Here is a 22,481-nt window from a genome sequence, read left to right as displayed (position 1 = left end):
CACATGCACCCCATTACTGTATAGCACAGGGAACTATATTCAATATCTTGTGATATACCATAATGGAAAAGAATATGAAAAAAATAATGTATATATACGTATAACTGAATCACCTTGCTGTAGACCTGAAACTAACACAACTATACATCAGTAAAATAAAATATTTTTAAAAGTAAAAGAGGGCTTCCCTGGTGGCGCAGTGGTTGAGAGTCCGCCTGTGCTCCGCAGCAGGAGAGGCCACAACAGTGAGAGGCCCGTGTACCGCAAAAAAAAAAAAGTTTAATAAAGCCTTGAGGTGACTCTGGTGCACAATGAAGTCTGAGAACCACTGTTGTAAACAATGAGTAATTACCTACTGTTTTGCTCCTTGTAATTACAAAATAAAAGTGATTATTTGTTACAAGTGTCACCAACACAGAAAAGTTGCTAGCAAACAAGACAGACATAATACTTATACAGGTATATATAGTTGGTTGGTTAAAGCAAGCAATGAGATGACAGGCTATGATAAGGATTCTACATAAGGCACGTCAGCAATGATTGATGAATACTTACAGCAAAGGCCTGGGTTCCTGTCTTCCTGCCTCTATTGTGAGGGTGTTGGCAAGCAAAGGAGCAATGATAATAAGCAAGGCTGTGGAACTCTAAACAGACTCTTTTCAAGCAACCATGGCAAAGCTCTGGCCAGTCTAAGGATGGGGGTTTGGGGGTGGGGACATTAAGAACCCAATTCTCAAGAAATCTTAAATATTAAGCATGCCAACAAGCCACCCAAGCCTATACTTTCAACTATCTTATCAACAAAGTTCATCAACAGTTACATCAAAATGAAAACTGTCCATTTTTACAGACATTTCAAACATCCAGAAGGACAAAATGCTACCCAAAAGTCCAACATTTTCAGCTACTTGAAGTCAATTTTGAAGCTTACTCCTGACAGCAGGCTCAGAATGGAGGCCTTAGATGAAGGGATGGACCCCGAGTTCCATGGAAGTCTACAACAGAGCTAGAAGCAGAACCCAAGCCTGTCTGCTGGCCTCTGACTAATTCTTCTCCCACCACCCCACACTGCCTATTCCCCAAGTCCCTCAGCCTCAATTCCAAACCACAAACCCAGAGCACCACTGGCCACTCTGAAATGACCCAAACTATGGCCAAAGGTGCTCAGGGGTCACTGTCCTTAGATAACAATATCCTGGCCCTGACCCTTTTTACTTCCAAAGAACTACAAGGGATCATCTTGAAACTTTCTCCCTTGATCATGCACATAGCCTAACCTGGGCTTCAATGAATCAGAGGGAACAAAACAACACATCCCACAGACAACAGTGGTCTAGACCCACTTCTGGAGAGAGGCCCCAAATCTACTTTAATGGTTTCATGCATAACTAAAAGAATGTCTTCCCACGGAATCCTCCCAAGGGTGGCTGGCAACAGAGCTCTCCCATGGCCACAAACAACATCTAACAAAAAACATGTAAATGACCGAATCCAAAATAAGAACATTCTTGACACAAAGGCCACCTGCCTCAGGCTCCCTTAAGAAGCTCCTGTCTTTACCAGATGAAACAAAGCTTCCTGGCTTTGCCCTCTGGGGGTTAAGAACTCAGCATATCAGACAACCTCAGTAATAGCAGAAGGGACATAAGAACAAAACTAGAGATGTATAGAAAGCTCATCTTCTCTAGGACCAAGGAAACAGGGGCCAAGGAAACAGGTGGCTCTAGAAAGGACAGATTTCTGTTGCTCTTGAAATCTACCATAACTGTGAGTCAGGGTCCTTTTACTACCCCGCTCATTCTCCAGGAGTCAGAGAATTCCATAATATCATGGATAGGAGCTTTCAAACATGGTTTCTCAAAGTCCTGAGGTTCCCACAGATGTGCCTAAGGGGGTGGGCAGAGGGATGGGATAAGTGCATGTTTGCAGGCAACCTCCCCCTAAGTCTTTTCCTCTTAGGAATTTTACATAATGGGCTTAGGTTCTGTAGCCAATAATTTCCAAAACTGCTCATCTAGTCCAATTCCTTCTCCCATTTCTAACTGCTCAGATGAGTCTAGAGCAAGGAGAATGAACTGTTTATAATCATCAAGCAGGGACTGGGACAGGGCCTGTCTCCAATCAGGGCTCTCAAGACACCACCGGGCTCCAGGAAGTACAGACCACCTACACTCACCCTACCGTATCAGGTGCACGTACACACACACACACACCGCCAGCGAGCATCTGGCCCTGACAACTTCTGCTGTTTAAGGAAAACCCTGATCCAGAGAAGCGGCCTGGTACTGTAGGAACTGCAGTTTCAGGAAACTTGGAGCACCAAGACCTCCATGCAGACCTCAGGCTACCATTTATCTATATGCTCTGTAACCTCAAGCAGTTTCTCCTGTGAGCTCAGTTCCTCATCTGTAAAATGTGGATGGGGTTGACGGCAACAACCTTTCCACGTTTATGTGAAGACTAAATAAGATCAGATATGGAAACTGCTTAGCAAAGGGACTGTCACAGAGCAAGGGATCAATATGTGGTTCTAATTACCATCATCTACCAAGTCACTTTGACAGAGAACCTCCTTCCCCCCATAGAAGGTAGGAGCCGAGCTAGCAGCTACATGTATGGGCCTAAATTGTCCTTTTATCTCTATTCAAAGCTGCTCATAGTCCCAGTGTTCCCACATTTCAAATGTAGGTTCAGTTACAGCATGAAGAAAACAAAAAATAGTAACTGCTTCAACCAGAGACTCTAGAAATAAGACCATTTCCATAAAATCTCCCAGTTTAAATGCACACTTTAAGCAATGAACAAAGAGATTGAACTGGGGTACAAGGAGGGGATATGGGGGCCGTGACCCAAGGATATGCATAATTTCAAGGAAGAGGGACCTGATTCGCCTGCGCACTCAAGTTAACCACAGATCAACAGGAAGGAATGATTCTTCATTTTGTGTAAATGTGAACCTACTTTCAGTTTCCCCCAGAGAGAATGCCTTGCAGAGCAGGGGCACAAACCCCCTGACAGACGAGCGGCATAAAAACGGGGAGCTGAGCAGAGGTGAGGTCAACTCACCAGAGATGGCTTCCAAACAAAGATTCCCTGGAAGCAGAATCCCTTCTTTTTCTCCAACACAGACCAAGGATCTAACAAGGCTACCAGGTGTGGCTGCCTTCACACAAAATGATGCTTAGCTGCAACTGCCAAGGAATCATTCCAGATGAAAAGGGCTAAATAACATGGCATTGCTCTCCCCAGTTTCCAAGTGCTAAATAACTCCCTTAAGAAACTCTGGGGCTTCCCTGGTGGCGCAGTGGTTGAGAGTCCGCCTGCCGATGCAGGGGACACAGGTTCATGCCCCGGTCCGGGAAGACCCCACATGCCGCGGAGCAGCTGGGCCCATGGGCCATGGCTGCTGGGCCTGCGCGTCTGGAGCCTGTTTTCCGCAACGGGAGAGGCCACAACAGTGAGAGGCCCGCGTACCACAAAAAAAAAAAAAAAAAAAAGAAAGAAACTGAAAGTTGCTATCAAAAACTCAACAGATGACAAGCTTCTTTTCTAGTAATAAGACATTTCTTGACAACTTATTCATGTAAAACAGATCTTTTGGTGTTTTTTTTCCTTGTTTTCTTCCAAGCTTCTGCTTAGAGAAAAAGAGAGAAAAAAAAGAAAAAGTGTGTCTAAAGTCCATCAGTGTTAACTCCCTGTGACAGGGATGAAGGAAAATACTTTAATAGTGCAAAAAATAATAGTGCTGAAAGCTGTCAACGAAAGATTGAATGTAAAAAGTGTAGATAGTTGTAAAAAAAAAGGAGTTTTAAAACATGTTTATTTTCTATGCATTTTTTTAATTTAAGTGATAGTTTAATTAATAAACATGTCAAGTTTATTGCTGCAAAAAATAATTAAATTAAATAAAATAAAAGTTGCTATCTGGTTGTGATTCAGTCATGCCAGATTCCCAATGCCAGCAGCCAGTGCTCTCCACTCTGGCTAGGGCCACTACCCACCAGCCTGCTCAGTCAATGCTCAGCCTCAGCAAAACCATCAAGGAAGTTAAGCACGGCAGAAAAATCAGACCAAGCCTTCCCAAGATGAAGCTATAGAAAGTGACTTCACTATATCCCCAGCCTCCTCCTAGCAGCACCAAAAAGACAGAATAACTTTTAGAGGAAATAAAGGCACCACCTTGCCTGCAGAGGTTCTTCTCACAGCACCATTAAGCCATGGTGGCCCCTACTAATCAGAGAAAGAGTGAAATTAGAGTCCAGCATTGTCCCTCCCAGTCCTGCAACTGAATTACTAGAATAAATCATGAGCTAGAAACTGCCAGCTCCCCTGGATTAAACCTAACCCAAAGGCAGCACCTAAGAGTCATTATTTTATCTCAAAATCAGGCACAGATCTGAGCACCCACAAAGGCTAGCTTTCCTTCGCAGTCCACGAGGTAGCATTAATACCACACAGCTGTTCCATTAACTTTCAGGATTGCCCCTCCCCCATGTCCTTCCTTCTCCTCCTTCTTCCAATTAATCTCAAGAACCAGAAAGGATGGCAGCATAATACAGGACTTCAGACTCAAGAACTCTGGGGAAAACAGGTTCTCCCAAAAATATCCACTCATTTTCAATGTCCTCCAGTTAACTAAAATTCACTGAACAGAATCTGAAGCTTACAGAACTAATATATTAGGGTAGCAAATGACCATTGTAGGAACAAATTACCTCAAGACTCTCCCTCCTATAATTTTAGCTCATGGAGGAAATAAACTGAAAAGATTTTTTAAAACAACTTGCAAAGCTCTGGTTGCCAAAGTTTAAAAGACATTTAAAAACCTTAATTAACTACGGCCAATAATTCGGCCAATGACTTTTAGTCCTTAAATGATCACTTCAAAAGATTTCAGACCCAGGGCTTCCCTGGTGGCGCAGTGGTTAAGAATCTGCCTGCCAGTGCAGGGGACACGGGTTCGAGGCCTGGTCCGGGAAGATCTCACATGCCGCGGAGCAACAAAGCCTGTGCACCACAGCTGCTGAGCCTGCCATCTAGAGCCCGCGAGCCACAACTACTGAGCCCACGTTCTACAACTACTGAAGTCCACGCGCCTAGAGCCCATGCTCTGCAACAGGAGAAGCCACCATGATGAGAAGCCCGCGCATCGCAACGAACAGTGGCCCCCACTCGCCACAACTAGAGAAAGCCCGTGTGCAACAATGAAGATCCAATGCAGCGAAAAATAAATAAAATAAATGTATTAAAAATATATATTGGCTATATTACTTGTGCTGTACAGTATATCCTTGTAGCTTTTTCTTCTATGAGTTTGACTTGATTTTCCCCATATTAAGTGAGATCAGTCACCATTTTAATAAAAATGGACCTATAAATTGTATTTAATGAGTGTTTGATATAATAAACTATGTCTTTTACTAAAAGGATTTAAAGCAGTTTAATAACATGTAAGCTTTCCTTTAAAATTAATTTTTAGGTTAAAGTGATACATATGAAAAATAGTAATAGGATTTTATTTTGAACACTGGCTTATAAAGTAACTTAGGGAAACAAGGGACTATCCAAAAAGACTTAATCCATGAACAGGAGGATCAGTAACTGTTTAGACAACTTAGAAGATACAACCTTGCTTTGGAGGCCTGTGGTAAAAGAACTGTGGTTTAAGGATAACCTACATCTGTCAACCCACACTGGTCTAATAGCTGCCGGGACTGGGGGTGGGGTGAATGTAGCAAGAGAGGAACTAAAATTTCTGCTACATGCAAATGTATGTTCATTTTTGACCATTTCAACCCATTCTCAGACAAAACTTCTTGGTCACCCCGAAGTCCAGCAGAGTGCTGAATAAATACTTAAATAACTTCATTGAATGAAAAATCAATGTGGCCTTTGAGTCACCCCTGACACTGGTACTAAGAGGTCTGTTTGCCCTAAACATTCACTGCAGGAATCATGCACATACCACAAACATCTTGGTAGAAAATGTTAAAAAAAGGAAAAAAGGTATCACTTGAACCCCCAGTGTGTTCTCTGTGTGTCAGGATGCTGACCACACATATCACCTTCATAACCCTCCTCTTCTCTTGCCTTTGTATTAGCAAAATGAGCCTCTTTGGGACATGTTCCCAGTCCTGACTCCTCACATGTTCTAAACTCTGGCAAAGGCATTCCAGCTCAGTGCTCTAAATCCCAGTACCCCAATTTCAACTAGTAACTCTGATACTACAGACCAACTCTCAATCACCTTGCATCCACAAAGCACATTTTTAAGAAAAGTTTGCTGTTTGCTTCATTTCTAGGCTGTTCACAAATAACTAAAAGGAATCTTAGGGACTTATTTCATCTATTATATTAGGAGCTCCTAGACAGCAAGAACCTACGCACTTCCCAGCAGAGTGACAGATGAACCATGACTGTTTTAGAAGGCAAAGAACCAAACTCCCCCTCTTTAACCTACCTTTCTCTCCATTTATAATTTCTTCCTAACTCCTGACAGAGTAATTAACTTAAAGAGAGAGGATTCCTAGGCAATAAATACATACTGAAAATATACTCTCAAACTCCAATATTACAAACTCACCCCTAAGTCAAGAGTAAAAACAATTACAACTCAAATGCCTTACCATCCTTGTTAACAGCAGTGACTTTGGCTGGGTAAAAACGACAATCAGACCAGCAAGCAAGGACCTGCTCATTTATTTGAAATTCCTAAAAAATATTAAAAAACAAAAAAGATCCTGTTACCAATCCAATTTCATAGGACATACATAGTAACAGAATTCATAAAAGAAGCTGAAATTGACAAGGGCAGGAAGGGGAGATGGCTACTGGGATGGAGGAAGATGTTTCTGCTGTTCAGCATTGGGAGCCAAAACAAAAGGGCTAGACACAGACTTTTGCCATTTTAAGAGTTCTGGACAGCCATAGCACAGCACCAATGATAATCCTATCCTGTCCCTGAAAGTGAGTCTAAGAGCCCAGGGCCACCAGGGAACACACCAACTACACAAGCTGGAAGGAGAGAGTCTACTTCATCTTACGGGAAGCAGCATTCATGCCACCTAATGCCATCTACACTTTTAAAGGGTCTTTTGACAAAGGAGGCACTCATTCACCATTAATATTTCATACTGTTTTCCCAGCACACAGTTTGCATTGCTACATTTTGAAGAATGAATATTCTTCAAGGTCTTATAAAAGACCTTAATATGAGGCTAGCACAATGCTCCACATGGAATGATTGCTGAATAAATGATCAGACAGCAGATGAGCTTACTAAATGATCTAAAGGGACACAGTGGTGTAAAGGAGAGACAGAAAGTCCCCACTCATCATCAATGCAGTCTCAACCAAGTTAGTTTATGAGCTGTCAAATCAATCACGTCATACAAACAGATGACAGCTAAGATTCTTCAACGACCCCCCCCGCCCCCACCCGGGGCCATGGAGATCTCAGAGTTGCACTACAAGCCTAAGTAAGGATGGTCCCCAGCTGCTACAGACTTTCACACTAAACATCAAAGGCTGGAACATAAAGTACCTAATGGCTGACCCCACTCATTACTGAATTACCCAGATTTGTTACTCACAGATGATCCTTCCTCTTCATGTAAGCCCTCTTTCCTCAGCTGTATTTTCTCTAAAGGGCGTAAATAAGGACTGTCCCAGCAGAACCATTCATCATAACGATGGTTCCAACGCTTGAAATGGATGAGTACTTTTCCTTCTTCGTAATCAATATCTTCTATGTGAGCTGGATACCTGAGTCAGGAAAAAAAAAGAAAATTAAATGTCTTTAATACCCACCCAAAATAATCAAAATGATACCCTTCCAAACCTCTTCCCAAAGGAGTAGGTCTCAAAGTACTAAATAAAGCCTATCATTTAGAGGTTCTGTGTCATTGTGTCAAATTGAAAATTATGAAGGCTAACAGACCTGGGGTTCAAATCCCATCCAGGATATTCCTTAGTCTGTGATTAAATTAACCTTTCAGAGCCTGAGTTCCTTCATGTAAAGTGGAAGAAGGATACCCAACACACTGTGTTGTAGTGCAAGTTAAACAAGATGACATATACACAAGACCCAAGCACAAAGGAGGCAGGAAGCAAACATTTAACAACTAGATTATATCTTACATGTGTTAAAAAATTCAAATGACCATGCAGCCCAGATTGTGTTAGTCTCAATTTTCAGAATTTTAAGAATTTTGTTATCTATATATTGGAATATCATGAAGTTGTTAAAAAGAAGATGGCTCTATGTCATGATATGGAAAGCTCTCCCATGATAAACTATTAAATGAAAAGAGCAAGGTGCAGAACACTGTGTATGGTAAGTAAGCTACTGCTTATTTTTTTAACAAGATGAAAAAGAATATATATATTCATACATGCTTAAATATGCATAAAACATCTAGAAGAATACACAAGAAACTAACACTGGTTACTTGTGGAAGTATGGTCAGTTCACTAGATGGGCTCTTTCAATCTCCAATCCACTCTTCTAGATTGAGAGTTGGGAGAACCAACAACTACATTTGCTTGACTCCCTTACAATTGGCAATCAAGGTCATGGAGACCTGTGGATTTGGAAGCAACTGTAGCGGCCAGACGCAGTGTTCCAGTGCAGGACCTCTCAAACTTTCATGCAATGCAAATCATCAGAGGATCTTGTTAAAATGCAGATTCTGATTCAGTCGATGGAGCTAAGGTCTAAGAGCTTTAAACAAGCTCCCAGGTGCTACTGACATGCTGGTCTACAGTGGCAAGGGTCTAATGTCTAGTCACTGGCTTCTTGAGTGTCAAGCAGCAATGGTGGGGGTGGCAGTAGCAGTAGTGAATTCCTGACCTCCAGATCACAGCTCCAGTGGTGGGTCCTTCAAATTTATACTCTAAGGGAAGCCCCCTTGGGTCCCACTCCTCCAACTCTTCCAACAATTTTGTAAGTAGCCAATTTCTTGTGTTAAATCCTTTTGTGGTTCAAGTACCCAGAATGGTTTCTGTTTCCAGCATTAAACTTGACTGATACAAGAGGGAAACTGGGTATAGCGGCAGGGAGGGGCAAAAGTGGGATGGAGACCTTTTGCAGTATACCTTTTAATACTTTTTCATTTTTCAACCATATAAATGTATTGCTCATTCCAAAAATAAATAAATGGTTAAAAATAAAGAAAAATAAATATGCAATTGTTCTCTTAAATACACTTGTATTAATCAGAATGCTATTCTAGATTGAGAAAGTTTACACTCTACCTATTTGTTATTGTCTCCCTACAACTTGGACACGCACCATTTCCTTCTTCTTACATCTAACACTTAGTACCCTACTGTCCTAATAAATACGTGCTACCTAAATGAAAAGGCCTGCTTTCTTGTGTCATCTGTACACTGTGTCCTCTTCAACCCTAGACTAGTATCTGCTAAGGCAGTACGCTTGGAGTTAACTAACCACAGAAGGCTGCAGATACTGGGCATTCAATAAACATTCAGCAAATGAATTCTATTCTCCCTATTCTTCCCAAAGGTCGAGTGTCTTGTCAGTTCTTCAAACCCAAAGCTCTCAGACTTCAGCTACCCATTCCAATTTCAGCCACTCTCCAAGTTCAGGCCCCAATCACTTCATGTGGGTATTTCTCACACAGGACTGACAGGGTATGCTTTTCAAAATTCCTAATGGTATTATGCATACATTAATTGCTCAAAAAATATTAACAAAAGGAATAAACAGCCCTGAAACTAGTCCCCCTACTCCAATCCAACTTACACACAGCTGCCATAAATATAAGCTATCTTGACTAAATATAAGCTATCTTGACAACAGACTAGCTAATTGTACGATCTCGTGAACTGAGTAGTACAACTGTAGGACATAAAAGAGGCTTCCCTAAGTCTATTCCTCCCTATAAAATGAGGAGAAGGATACGGATATCTCAACTGCATTCCTCTTGCCCTCTCATTCAGTCAGCCTACCAGAGACTAGGAAGTCTCCCTAACTCACTCCTATTCAAAGCCCTTTCTTTAGTGGTTTACTATCTCTAGCTATAGTTTTCAAACAGGTCTTTGGAAAAACGTGCAGAATTAATTTTTCACAGAACTAAATTTATTTAGTTTATAGAACTTTCCTTTATACTAAGATCACATTCTTTCTAATTTTTTGGTGCTTAAATATACTTTTGAAATTAAAACAATGGTAATTGTTTTTAATCCTTACTAACATTATGCAGCCATTAAAAAGAATAAGGCAGCTCTCTATGTACTGATTTTTAAAGATCTCTAAGAAAAGTGTGTGTGGGGGGAACAACTCAAGATGCGAAACGGTATTGAATGCACTACCATTTATTTGGGGGAGGGGAGAGAGCCAATACATTCGTACCTGTTTTTAAATGCGTGGGCTATCTCTGGAAGGATGATCAAGCAACCCGGTTTGCCTCTTGGGAGGGGAACTGGATAGTTAAGGAACTGGAGAGGAAGTATGAGACTTATTTTATTCAATATATATCCTTTTGTTTGTTTTGAATGTTGTACCATGAGCATGTATTAAATATAAAAAATATAGATATTTATTTTAAATGTCCTTATTTGGCAAAATAAAAAGTTGGCACCTCAGTACAACCCCAAATTCTTCTGAATTTGCACTTGGTCAGTGCCTTCTAAAAGTCTGGTAAGTCTGGACCCACAGAAATAACTGCAAAATCCTAGGCCAGTAACTCCACTGAGCACACTCAGAGTATGAAGGACCTCTGGGCCCTTAGCTAGCCAAAAGCTACTTCCTTGTTCAAAAACTTCAAAGGGCACAGGCATCCCACTGTCTGCAGACTACACAAATCTCTCCAGGAGGATCAAGAATAACCAAGGGGTCAGTAAGTTTTCCTAAGAAGAAAGTTGTTCTCCTTACTTCTCTAAAGTGTGACAAGGATACAAGTCACTCATTGTGGATGGGGAAACCCAACTGCCATTTCACAGAAAAAGACAAGCAGTTGATCTTAGAGATCAACCCAGTAAGGCTTGGTGGCTCACAACTGCACAGCTGCCTTGGGGACAGCTCAGATTCATCAGCCAACAGAACGTTATTAAGTGACTTTGATCTGGCCAGTCAATTCCAGGTCTTGGAATAAATTATAAAATGTATGTGGTTCTGGCCCCTGCCCTTGAGAAGAACCAGACACCAACTAAGTTTTTGTTTGTTTGTTTGTTTGTTTTTCCAACTAAGTTTTAAAACTACTCTGTGGAAAAAAAAAAAAAAACTACTCTGTGGATAGACATTCTCCCAAAGAGGAAATGCAGATGGGCAACAGGCACATGAAAAGATGCTCAGCATGGCTAATCATCAAGTAAATGCAAATCAAAATAACAATGAGCTATCACCTCACACCTGTCAGAATGGCTATCATCAAAAAGAACACAAATAACAAATGTTGGCGAGGATGTAGAGAATAGAGAACCCTTGTACACTACTGATGGGAATGTAAATCGGTGCAGCCACTGTGGAAAACAGTATGGAGGTTTCTCAAAATACTAAAAATGGAACTACCACATGACCCAGCGATTCCACTACTGCGTATATATCCAAAAAAAAAAAAAAAACACTAATTCAAAAAGATACATGTACCCCAATGTTCACAGCAGCATTATTTACATTTACAATTGCCAAGGTATGGAAGCAATCTAAGTGTTCATCAACAGAGGAATGGAGGGAGTTCCCTGGTGGTCCAGTGGTTAAGACTCAGCACTTTCAATGCCGTGCCCCAGGTTCAATCCCTGGTGTGGGAACTAAGATCCAACAAGCCACACAGCGCAGTCAAAAAAAAGAATAAATAAATAAAATATTTATTTTTTAAAAAACAGATGAGGGACTTCCCTGGTGGTACAGTGGGCAAGACTCCACACTCCCAATGCAGGGGGCCCAGGTTTGATCCCTGGTCCGGGAACTAGATCCCATATGCATGCTGCAACTAAGAGTTCACATGCCACAACTAAGGAGTCTGCCTGCTGCAACTAAGACCTGGTGCAACCTAAATATATAAATAAATATTTTTTTAAAAATTAAAATAAAACAGATGCATGGATAAAGAATATATGGTATATATATATACAATGGACTACTACTCACCATAAAAAAGGAACGAGGGACTTCCCTGGTGGCGCAGTGGTTAAGAATCCACCTGCCAATGCAGGGGACATGAGTTCAAGCCCTGGTCTGGGAAGATCACACATGCTGTGGAGCAGCTAAGCTTGTGCGCCACAACTACTGAGCATGCACTCTAGAGCCCGCGTGCCACTAATACTGAGCCTGTGTGCCACAACTACTGAAGCCTGGATGCCTAGAGCCCGTGCTATGCAACAAGAGAAGACACCACAACGAGAAGCCCGTGCACCGCAACGAAGAGTAGTCCCTGCTCACCGCAACTAGAGAAAGCCTGCGTGCAGCAATGAAGACCCAACGCAGCCAAAAATAAATAAATAAATTTATTAAAGAAAAGAAAAAAGGAATGAAATTTTGCCATCTGCAGCAACGTGGATGGACTTGGTGATTCTAAGTGAAATAAGTCAGACAGAGACAAAAATATTGCATGATATCACTTACATGTGGAATCTAAAAAATACAACAAAGTAGTGAATATAATAAAAAAGAAGCAGACTCACAAATACAGAGAACAAACTAGTGGTATGGGTAGGGGGAGGGGAAATACAGGGATGGGAGAGTGGGAGGCACAAACTACTGGGTGTAAGATAGGCTCAAGGATGTACTGTACAACACAGTGAATATAGCCAATATTCTGTAATAACTATAAATGGAAAGTAACCTTTAAAAACTGTATAAAAATTTTTTATTAAAAAAAACTACTAGAACCAACAAGGACCTACTGCATAGCACAGGGAACTCTACTCAATATTCTGTGATGACCTGTATGAGAAAAGAATCCAAAAAAAAATGAATATATGATATGAAAAACTGAATCACTTTGCTGTACACCTGAAACCAACACAACACTGTAAATCAACTATACTCCAATAAAATTAAGAAAAAAAACAAAACTACATTAAAAAAAAACCTACATGGTGGAACCACGTGAAACAGCTTATAATCAACTGCTTTTTACTGACAAAAATAGTAATTTTGAGCTTCCCTGGTGGCACAGTGGTTGAGAGTCCACCTGCCGATGCAGGGGACACGGGTTCGTGCCCCGGTCCAGGAAGATCCCACGTGCCGCGCAGCGGCTGGGCCCATAAGCCATGGCCGCTGAGCCTGCGCATCCGGAGCCTGTGCTCTGCAACGGGAGAGGCCACAACAGCGAGAGGCCTGCGTACCGAAAAAAAAAAAAAAAAGAGATGTGAATGGAATCTGTATAGATGTATAGACAGAAAAGGGGAGACAAAATTTCCAGCTTCAACATGTAACTAACAGCTACTGATGAGACTCTAGTTTCCAAACTAACATTGCAGCTGGGAGTCACATTTCTAATGGAAATATTAGCCAGAAAGGAGCAGACATTAAAAACCAAACTGAAATAAAACTTAGCTCTGGGGAGGAGAGAGGGATGGGGAATAGCCAAGAGACTTTTGCTTGTGGTTTTAATTTTTACAAGGATTTAGTCACAAAATACCTGTGTAAGCAAAAATAAATACTTTTAAATTAAAAGCTTTGAAAAATATTTAATGGGCTGATATCAACCAGTAGCTTCATGGTTCTTGGATTTATATGCTGCTTGGCACATCCACAAAAAACAGAATATTATGCAGCTGTAAAAAAAATGAGAACAAACTATGAATTGACAAAGATTTCCAAATTTTAAAAAGTCAAGCTATAAAATCCTGCATATCTTATACTTTCTGTGTTACAAAAGAAGAAAATAAGAATATACAGTATATTTGCTTTTGCTTAAATAAAGAAACAGTTAAAAAAAAGAGAAGCCACTGCAATGGGAAGCCTGTGCACCACAACGAAGAGTAGCCCCCGCTCGCTGCAACTAGAGAAAGCCCGGGCACACCAACAAAGAACCAATGCAGCCAAAAATAAATAAATAAAATAAATTTAATTTTAAAAAAAAAGAAAACTAAAAAACTTGCAGAAAAAAAAATTAAAATAAATAAATAAAATTCAACCTGGGGGAGCTCCCTGGTGGTCTAGTGGTTAGGATTTGGTGCTTTCACTGCCATGTCCTGGGTTCAATCCCTGGTTGGGAAACTAAGATCCCATAAGACATGCGGCACAGCCAAAAAATAAATAAATAAAATAAAATTCAACTTGGAAAGGTTGGATAACCTAAACTTCATAGTAAATTAGGTTACTATGGTGACCTTATCTTAAGCAAGTGGTATAACTGGTCACTAAACCAAGAAGCCACAGAAGGGCAGTGTAGCCAATCAAATGTAAAGACACAAGGAGAATGACAAAAATTACACAAAGAGAAATTCATCAATTCCCCTGACATTTTCTGAGTACCCACTCTAGGCCAGGAAGTGTACCAGGGTTTGGAAATACACAGCAAAATCTATAAAGTCATGTGATCACAACAGCTGACAGAGGCAGGAAGACAATGTTACAAGGCACACAGGGCCTTTCATTTCCTCAGACATATACTACCTTCCCATACCGGGTCTGTTCACTTCACCTGAATCACTTTCCCCTGCCCACTCTTCCCAGGAAACAGCCTTACCCTCCTGCAGCCTCAGAATCCCTGACTATCTCAAGTAACCCCCTTCTCCTTCCAATCTGTGTCAGTTTCCTGCTTGCTTCCTTCATAAATAACATTCGACCCAATCTGTAATTATTTCATTTGTTCCTCTGTTTACTTGTTTATGTTTACATGGCCTGCTTCCCCAGGATATTATAGACACCCCTAAAGACATCTATCTCTTACTGCAGTATCCTCAGGAGGAATAAATGTATAACTATACACACAAATAATTGTAATAAAGCATCACAGGTGCAACTACAGACGACTACTTAAGGTAGAATAGGGTACCAAGGAGCAAAAGGCTAGTTCTAAGGGAGAGGGGGAGAGGAAGGAGGCTGAGGAAGGAGGGCCAAGTCAACTAGTGAAAAGGAGACACTTGACTCAATCCTGAAAGATGAATAGGCATTTTCCAGGTGATGAAGGAGGCAATGAGACTGAAGAGTGTTTCTGGGAGAGGGTGTAATGTAAGTAAATCAGCATAGGTACAGAGGAAGAGAAGCACAAAGGAAGTACAGGAAACTGAAGGTGAGAAGAGAAACAGCAACTCTATGTAGAGAACTATGCAGGAACCTTATGGATTCCACGGACCACTGGGTGTTAGTGAACACAGAGCTGGTGGTCCACAAGGTCTCCTTAAGGAATGTTTTATTGTGCTTTTTCATAATCTAAACCATCTTTATTAGAGCTTCCCAGCTGAGATGCCACAAGTGGATTACAGGTGAGCAACAACATGAAAAAGGTTGAGATGCACCAATCAAGATGACCACCATATAATCAAGTACTACTAAAGAATTTCAGTGTGCGTTTGCTATTAACCTGGCATTATATGATCACTCTCAAAAGGTAGCTGTAGTGGTTTTAAAAGACATCTGCAAATTTGACACTCCTTCCCTCCAAAAGTGGAGACTAATTATCCTCCCCTTGAATGTGGCCTCATTCCTAACAAATAGAATGTGGCAGAAGTGATGGTGGAGGACTTCAAGTCTGGGTCATAAAAAGTGCTGCAATTCTACACTTCTGGGCAAACACCCAAAAGAATCGAAAGCAGAGACTCAAACAGTTATCTGTATATCAATGTTCATAGCAGCATTATCCATAACAGCCAAAAAGTGGAAGCAATCCAAGTGTCCATCGACAGATGAATGGATAAACAAAATGTGATATGTTCACACAATGGAATATTATTCAGCCTTTAAAAAGTATAAAATTCTTATATATACCCTACAACATAGATGAACCTTGAAAACATTATACTAATGAAATAATCACAAAAGGACAAATACTGCATGATTTAGAGTAGTCAAATTCATAGAAACAAAAAGTAGGATGGTGGTTGCTAGGGGCTGGTGGGGGAAGAGAATGAGGAGTTACTGTTTAATATGTACAGAGTTTCCATTTGGGAAGATGAAAAAGTTCTGACAACATAGGGAATATAGCCAATATTTATAATAACTACAAATGGACCATAACCTTTAAAAATTGTGAATCACTATATCGTATACCTTTAACTTATGTAATACTGTACATCAACTACACTTTAAATACATACATACATACCTAGTTCTGGAGATGGGTGATGGTGATGGTTATACAACAATATGAATGCACTTAATGTCACTGAACTATACACTTAAAATGGTTAAAATGGTAAACCTTATGTTATGTATATTTTAACACACATACACACACACAAAGCACTGCTGCTTCTTGGGTTCCCCACTCTGGGGGAAGCCAGGTGTGGTGTCACGAGAACATTTTAGATGCCCTATGGAGAGGTCCACGTGCAACCAGAAGTCTCCCACCAGCAACTAGCACCAGCTTAAGACAAACATAAGACTTCAACCTAGAACCCTCCATTAGGCTGCTCCTTAATTCCTGATCCACACACTGAAAGGATAATATTTGGTGTTGTTTTAGGCCACTAGATTTTGAGAAAATTTGTTACACAGCAATAAATAACTAACATAGTAGCATTTTGCCCCAATGCTACTAAAAGTGGGATCCACAGATAGTACATAGGTTGGAGGCACCAGTCCCTATGTTTTTTTGAGTTTGAGACACACTACTCTAAACTACCAGATAAGCCAGTCTCCCCTAGGGCTCCACCAAGGAAAGGAGAGGGCTGTGGGACAGTGAAACCCACACCAAATAAAAGGGAATAACTCCACCTGCATGTCCAGAAAGGCAAAGAATAGTCCAGGTCTGACACAGAAATACAACATTGGCTTGTCCACAATATATGACCTCAAGTCCCAAGAAGGCTTGCTGCTCAGAGTCTTGGCTGCTTCTGTGCAAAATTAAGCTGCCCAACACCGCACACTCTGCACATGCTTAAATTAGAACAGCTAGACAGTGCTGGCAGAAATCTGTTTGGTCCCCCCACATACACACCAAAAATATAAACTGAAGAAATGTTACAGGGGGAAAAAGAGGAACAGAAAGGATAACAATTTCCCTCTGATTTCCTACTCCAACCGGTCAGCATTCACTCACATGGCTACTAATAACCAATGTGTGTAGTTTACTCTAGGGGTTATAAACTGCCTTTACATAAGGTATCTCACAGGATCTTTACCACCATCCCCTGAGGGCTTAAGGAACTGTTATTATCACTGCACCCATTTTACATTTCTGGAAATGGAGGCTCAAAGAGAGTGACTAGGAAGAGGCATAACCAAGATCAGCATCCAAATCTTCTCACTAAACCCAGTGAAGAGCCTTCTGCTCTCAATCTGACTTCACATGCAAACATGCTTGTAGTAACATGGGTCCACAGAGGTATCTTTTGTGTTAGCTACCTAATGGTCTATCCGGTGGTAGCCCATAATTTGCCTAAACTTTCCCCCAAGGGTTGGGCATTCAGGCTGCTTCCAGATTCTTCCCTATATAAAGAGCCTTTCTGCAAACATACAGCAATCATTTACTTCAAGAATCTGAGTGTACCTCTCTATTCCTGGCTCAGGGCACACACCAGAAGCAAACGACTTCTATGCACAAAAGTAACATTCTAAGCCATCTCCAGCCTTTGTGGAGAGGGGATGGAGATGGAAATTGTATTTAGTGTAAAACAAAGGGCTGACTATTAAGCTGCAGAAAAACTGTGCTGTTTTGGATGCCTTAACTCTTTTCCTACCCCTTCACCACTTTCTATGAATCAACATCGGGCACTTCTAACTCAGGAAATGTCGCGAATTCATCTCTCCTCTCTAAGCTGATCATTTCTCACAATTGAATAGTCAGTACATCCAGGTTAACTCCTATACCCCTCTACCAGTACTGGCAAAGGACCAGATACAGAGACACTCAATAAATGTTTGGTGACTGAATAAACACCACCACTTTTCTGTTCCTACGAGGGATCTGACCATGTCTCTCTCCTGCTTAAAATCTTCCTTTTTAGCCCAGTCTCCCACCACTCCTGATCTGTCCCCTCTCCAGACTCTGAGAACACAACATATTCTTTGAACTCTTTTTGCTCACGCTGTCCCTTCTGCCTGCTCTCACGCTTCAGTCTCATCCTGGAAATCTTATCCTTTAATCTCACTTCCTTGCATATACCCTCAACTCCCTGGCCCCTCTTGCCCTCCATCATACCTGCCTGGACAAATCCCAACTGTAGGCAAATCAGAATCTCCACATTCTCCACTCCTGCACCCAGGCAGCTGATTATGCTGGAGAATACACACACGGTGATGGGTCACATTTTATTTTCCTTTTCCTTTTTTTTTTTTTCTTGGCAGCCCCGTGCGGCATGTGGGATCTTAGTTCCCCAACCAGGGATGGAACCCAAGCCCCCTGCATTGGAAGCACAGAGTCTTAACCGCTGGACCACCAGAGAAGTCCCTGATGGGTCTCACTTTAAATGCATGGCCACAAATAGTGGTTCCCCTGGGGGTGATGGGAGCTGTGTGACTGGGTATGGGAAAAACGGTCTTCTGAGGTGCCCAGAATGTCTATTTCTTAATCTGGGTGATTACACAGCTATATCCATGTATACAAGTTCATCAAGCTACACACATAAAATATGTGTACTCTAAAATAAATTATAGCTCTACAAAAGTTCTTTAAAAATAAACATTTTGGGGACTTCCCTGGTGACCCAGTGGGTAAGACTCCAGGCTCCCAATGCGGGGGGCCTGGGTTCGATCCCTGGTCAGGGAACTAGATTCCACATGCATGCCGAAACTAAGATGTCACGTGACACAACTAAGACCCGGCACAGCCTAAAGAAAGAAATATTTTAAAAAATAAACATTTTTAAGGAGTAGTATCTTTTCTCTCTTCTTAATTCAATGTCTTACAACTGTAAACTGCCATAAAAATCATTATCAAAAAAGTTTTTTAAAATTCCAGGGCCTACCACTGGCTGCTGAGTGGAAAAGAGCCTGATGAGGAGGAGTCCAGAAGGACGCAGGAGACCAGTTAGGCAGCCACTGCCGGGGTTCACAAGATCCACAACGGGAGCCTGGACCACAGTAGGAGGGTGAAGGTGGCAGCCAGTGTCGGAGTCAGGATAGATTCTGCAGGTGGATCTGACAGCATGAGCTGATGTCCTAGGTGATGGAGTGGAAGAGAGGAGCCAAGGAGGCTCCAAGGGGCCTCTAAAGGTTTTGCCTGTTGGGTTCTGTATAACTTGTCTGTTTTTATCTTTTACTCAAAATCATCATCATCCAGAACCTAGAAGCAGTGACCCCTCAGTAGCAAGGGACATACCTAGAGCCCAGATCTCAGCATCTAATACCATTTTCCAATAAAAGAAACCAAGGGTCTTTGGAGAAACAGCTGATTCTCAGACTAGGGCAGGAAATATACACAAGATGAGCCTGGGATATTTTGTAGTGCCAGAAATAAGGAAGTGTTAAACACAAAATTATGATGGGAGTACATCAAAAGGACAAAAGAGCCAAATGAAAGCGCTCCCAATATAAAAACAGGAGCAACAAAATAAATAAAGTAGTACTGGATTATACCCAAAGTCTAAAATAAATGTCTGAGTCCATACTGATATAAATAAAATCATCAAAAACAAGGAAAATCTAAAAATTAATACAGGACTTCCCTGGTGGCGCAGTGGTTAAGAATTCGCCTACCAATGCAGGGGACACGGGTTCAAGCCCTGGTCTGGGAAGATCCCACATGCCGCGGAGCAACTAAGCCCATGTGCCACAACTACTGAGCCTGCGCTCTAGAGCCTGCGAGCCACAGCTACTGAGCCCGCATGCCCCAACTACTGAAGCCCACGCGCCTAGAGCCCGTGCTCTGCAACAAGAGAAGCCACTGCAATGAGAAGCCCGCGCACTGCAACGAAGAGTAGCCCCCACTCGCTGCAACTAGAGAAGAGCCCGCGTGCAGTAACAAAGACCCAATGCAGCCAGAAAGGAATGAAGGAAGGAAGGAAGGGAGGGAGGGAAGGGAGGGAGGGGGACAAGAGAGAGAAAGAGAGAGAGAGAGAGAGAGAGAGAGAGAGAGAGAGAGAAAGAAGAGAAGAGAAGAGAGAAGGAAAGGAAGGAAGGAAGGAAGAAAGGAAGAAGAAAGAAAGAAAAAGAAAAATATTGGGTGTACATACAGATGGGAACTCTCTGTATTTTCTTTGGAATTTTTCTGTAAATCTAAAACTATTCTAAGGTAAAAAGCTTACTGAAGCTTATCAGAAAAACTTCACGATCACCAACTTCCAGTGGACCTTAGTAGCACTTGAGGGCACCAGCAATCCTACCACATTTCTCACATCCTATCCCTCTTCACTCTCCTAAATGGTATTGCATACCTTATCTTCTTTCCTCAAACCCAAGACCAAGATCTCAGCTGAAGATTTTACTTATTTCACTTAAAAATTAAAAACAATCGAAAAGAATTCCCACTGCTGGTGGGAATGTAAAATAGTACAGCTGCTGTGGAAAACAGTTTGCAGTTCCTCATAAGCTTAAGCAGGCTAATTACCATATGACCCATCAATTTCACTCTTAGGTAGATATCCAAGGTAGATATCCAAGAGATATGAAAACAGAGGTGCATGCACACTCAAACTCATACACAAATGCTCATAACAGCATTATTCACAACAGCCAAAAAGCGAAAATGATACAAACACTTATCAACTGATGAATGGATAAACAAAATGTGGTATATCCATACATGGAATATTATTCATCCATGAGAAAGAATGTTGATATATGCTATAACACAAATGAATGTTGAAAATACCATGTTAAGTGAAAGAAGCCAGTCACAAAGGAACATGTATTATTTGATTTGGTTTCTATGAAACGCCCACAACAGGCAAATCTACAGAGACAGAAAGTATATTAGTGGTTGCCTAGGGCTGGAGAGAACCAAGGGAACTGACTGCTAGTAGATATGAGGTTTCTTTTTGGGGTGATGAAAATGTTCTGGAATCAGAGAGTGGTTATGGTTGTACAACTTTGTGAATATACTAAAAACCACTGATTTGTATGCTTTAAAGGAGTGAATGGTATGTAAATTATATCTCAATTTTAAAAATAAAAACTAAAAAAGAGGGAAACAAAAGAATCCCTAAGGGCTGGCAAAGATACAGAGCAACTGGGACTCTCATACTTTGCTGGTGGAAATGCAAAATGGAACAGCCACAGTGGAAAACAGTTCAGCAGTTTCTCATCAAGTCAAACACACACTTAACATATGACCCAGCAATCGCACCTTGATATTTATCAAGAGAAATGAAAACTTACGTTCTCACAAAACCTGTATTCATGTTCATTCATATTCACCAAAAACTGGAAACAATTCATTTCTTCAAACAGGTAAATAGATAAACTATACATCCATATGATTTAATTCTACTCAGCAATAAAAGGAACTACTGATTCATACAAAAATATGGATGAACCTCAAATGCACTGTAAGTGAAAGAAGCCAAATTTAAAAGGCTACATATTGCATGACTCCATTTATATGACATTCTGGAAAAGACAAAACTATATGGACAGAGGACGGATCAGTAGGTGACAAGGGCTGGAGGCCGCAGGAGAGGTTGACTACAAATGAACACAAGTCAATTTTGTGGGGTGATAAAAATGCTACATTTTGATTATGGTGGTGCATGCATGAATGACTGTATGAGTCTGGCAAACTTCATGGAATTGTACGCTGAAAAGAGTGAATTTTACTGTTTGTAAATCATACCTCAATTTAAAAATACAAAAAAACACATGCTCCCATCACCAACTCTACCTACATACCCAGTTCATCTCTACCTATATACCCAGTTTCCCTCTTCCCCTTATAATAAATGAACTATCTGCTCCTATCAATGGCCAATTCCTCCTACTTTGCATCACACCACAGTTCCTTCTCTCCTGTTTTCCTTGAACGCATGCCAATCAGGGTTTTTGTCCCCACTGCTCCATTAAAACAATTCTTGTCAAGGTCATCCACAACCTTGATGTAACCAAGTCAACAGTCACTCAATCCTCATTTTATGTGACCTACCAGCATCACAAGATTGAAGTGATTACTCCCTGCTTCTATTTTTTTTTTTTTTGCGGTACGCGGGCCTCTCACTGTTGTGGCCTCTCCCGTCACGGAGCACAGGCTCTGGACGCGCAGGCTCAGCAGCCATGGCTCACAGGCCCAGCTGCTCCGTGGCGTGTGGGATCTTCCCGGACCAGGGCATGAACCCGTGTCCCCTGCATCGGCAGGCGGACTCTCAACCACTGCACCACCAGGGAAGCCCTACTCCCTGCTTCTTGAAACACCTTTTCCACTTGTATTCTAGAGCAGGGGTTATGTCCCCCCCCACCCCTCCCCCGCCCTGTTACC

The 22,481-nt window shown here is 41.5% G+C and overlaps 1 protein-coding gene across 4 annotated transcripts in view; it reads right to left on the bottom strand.

Moving 5' to 3' along the window:
• PHF20 (PHD finger protein 20) overlaps window positions 1-22,481 on the bottom strand; it is a 130,259-nt gene that overhangs the window by 83,572 nt on the left and 24,206 nt on the right. For 3 of the 4 annotated variants that reach the window (XM_024742905.1, XM_024742904.1, XM_024742906.1), the window contains 2 exons: window positions 7,593-7,764; window positions 6,627-6,711 (listed from right to left, as the gene is read on the bottom strand). In XM_024742905.1, coding sequence (XP_024598673.1) covers window positions 6,627-6,711; window positions 7,593-7,764 — 257 coding nt within the window. Of the gene's footprint in view, window positions 1-6,626; window positions 6,712-7,592; window positions 7,765-10,375; window positions 10,457-22,481 lie in introns of those variants that run through there. The other variant, XM_024742907.1, reaches the window with a different exon arrangement.

This window comes from Neophocaena asiaeorientalis, unplaced genomic scaffold (genome assembly GCF_003031525.2).
Source record: "Neophocaena asiaeorientalis asiaeorientalis breed wild unplaced genomic scaffold, Neophocaena_asiaeorientalis_V1.1 scaffold82, whole genome shotgun sequence".
Lineage (NCBI taxonomy): Eukaryota > Metazoa > Chordata > Mammalia > Artiodactyla > Phocoenidae > Neophocaena > Neophocaena asiaeorientalis.
Note: the sequence above shows the minus strand (reverse complement) of the source record. Positions and strands in the feature narration are given on the sequence as shown.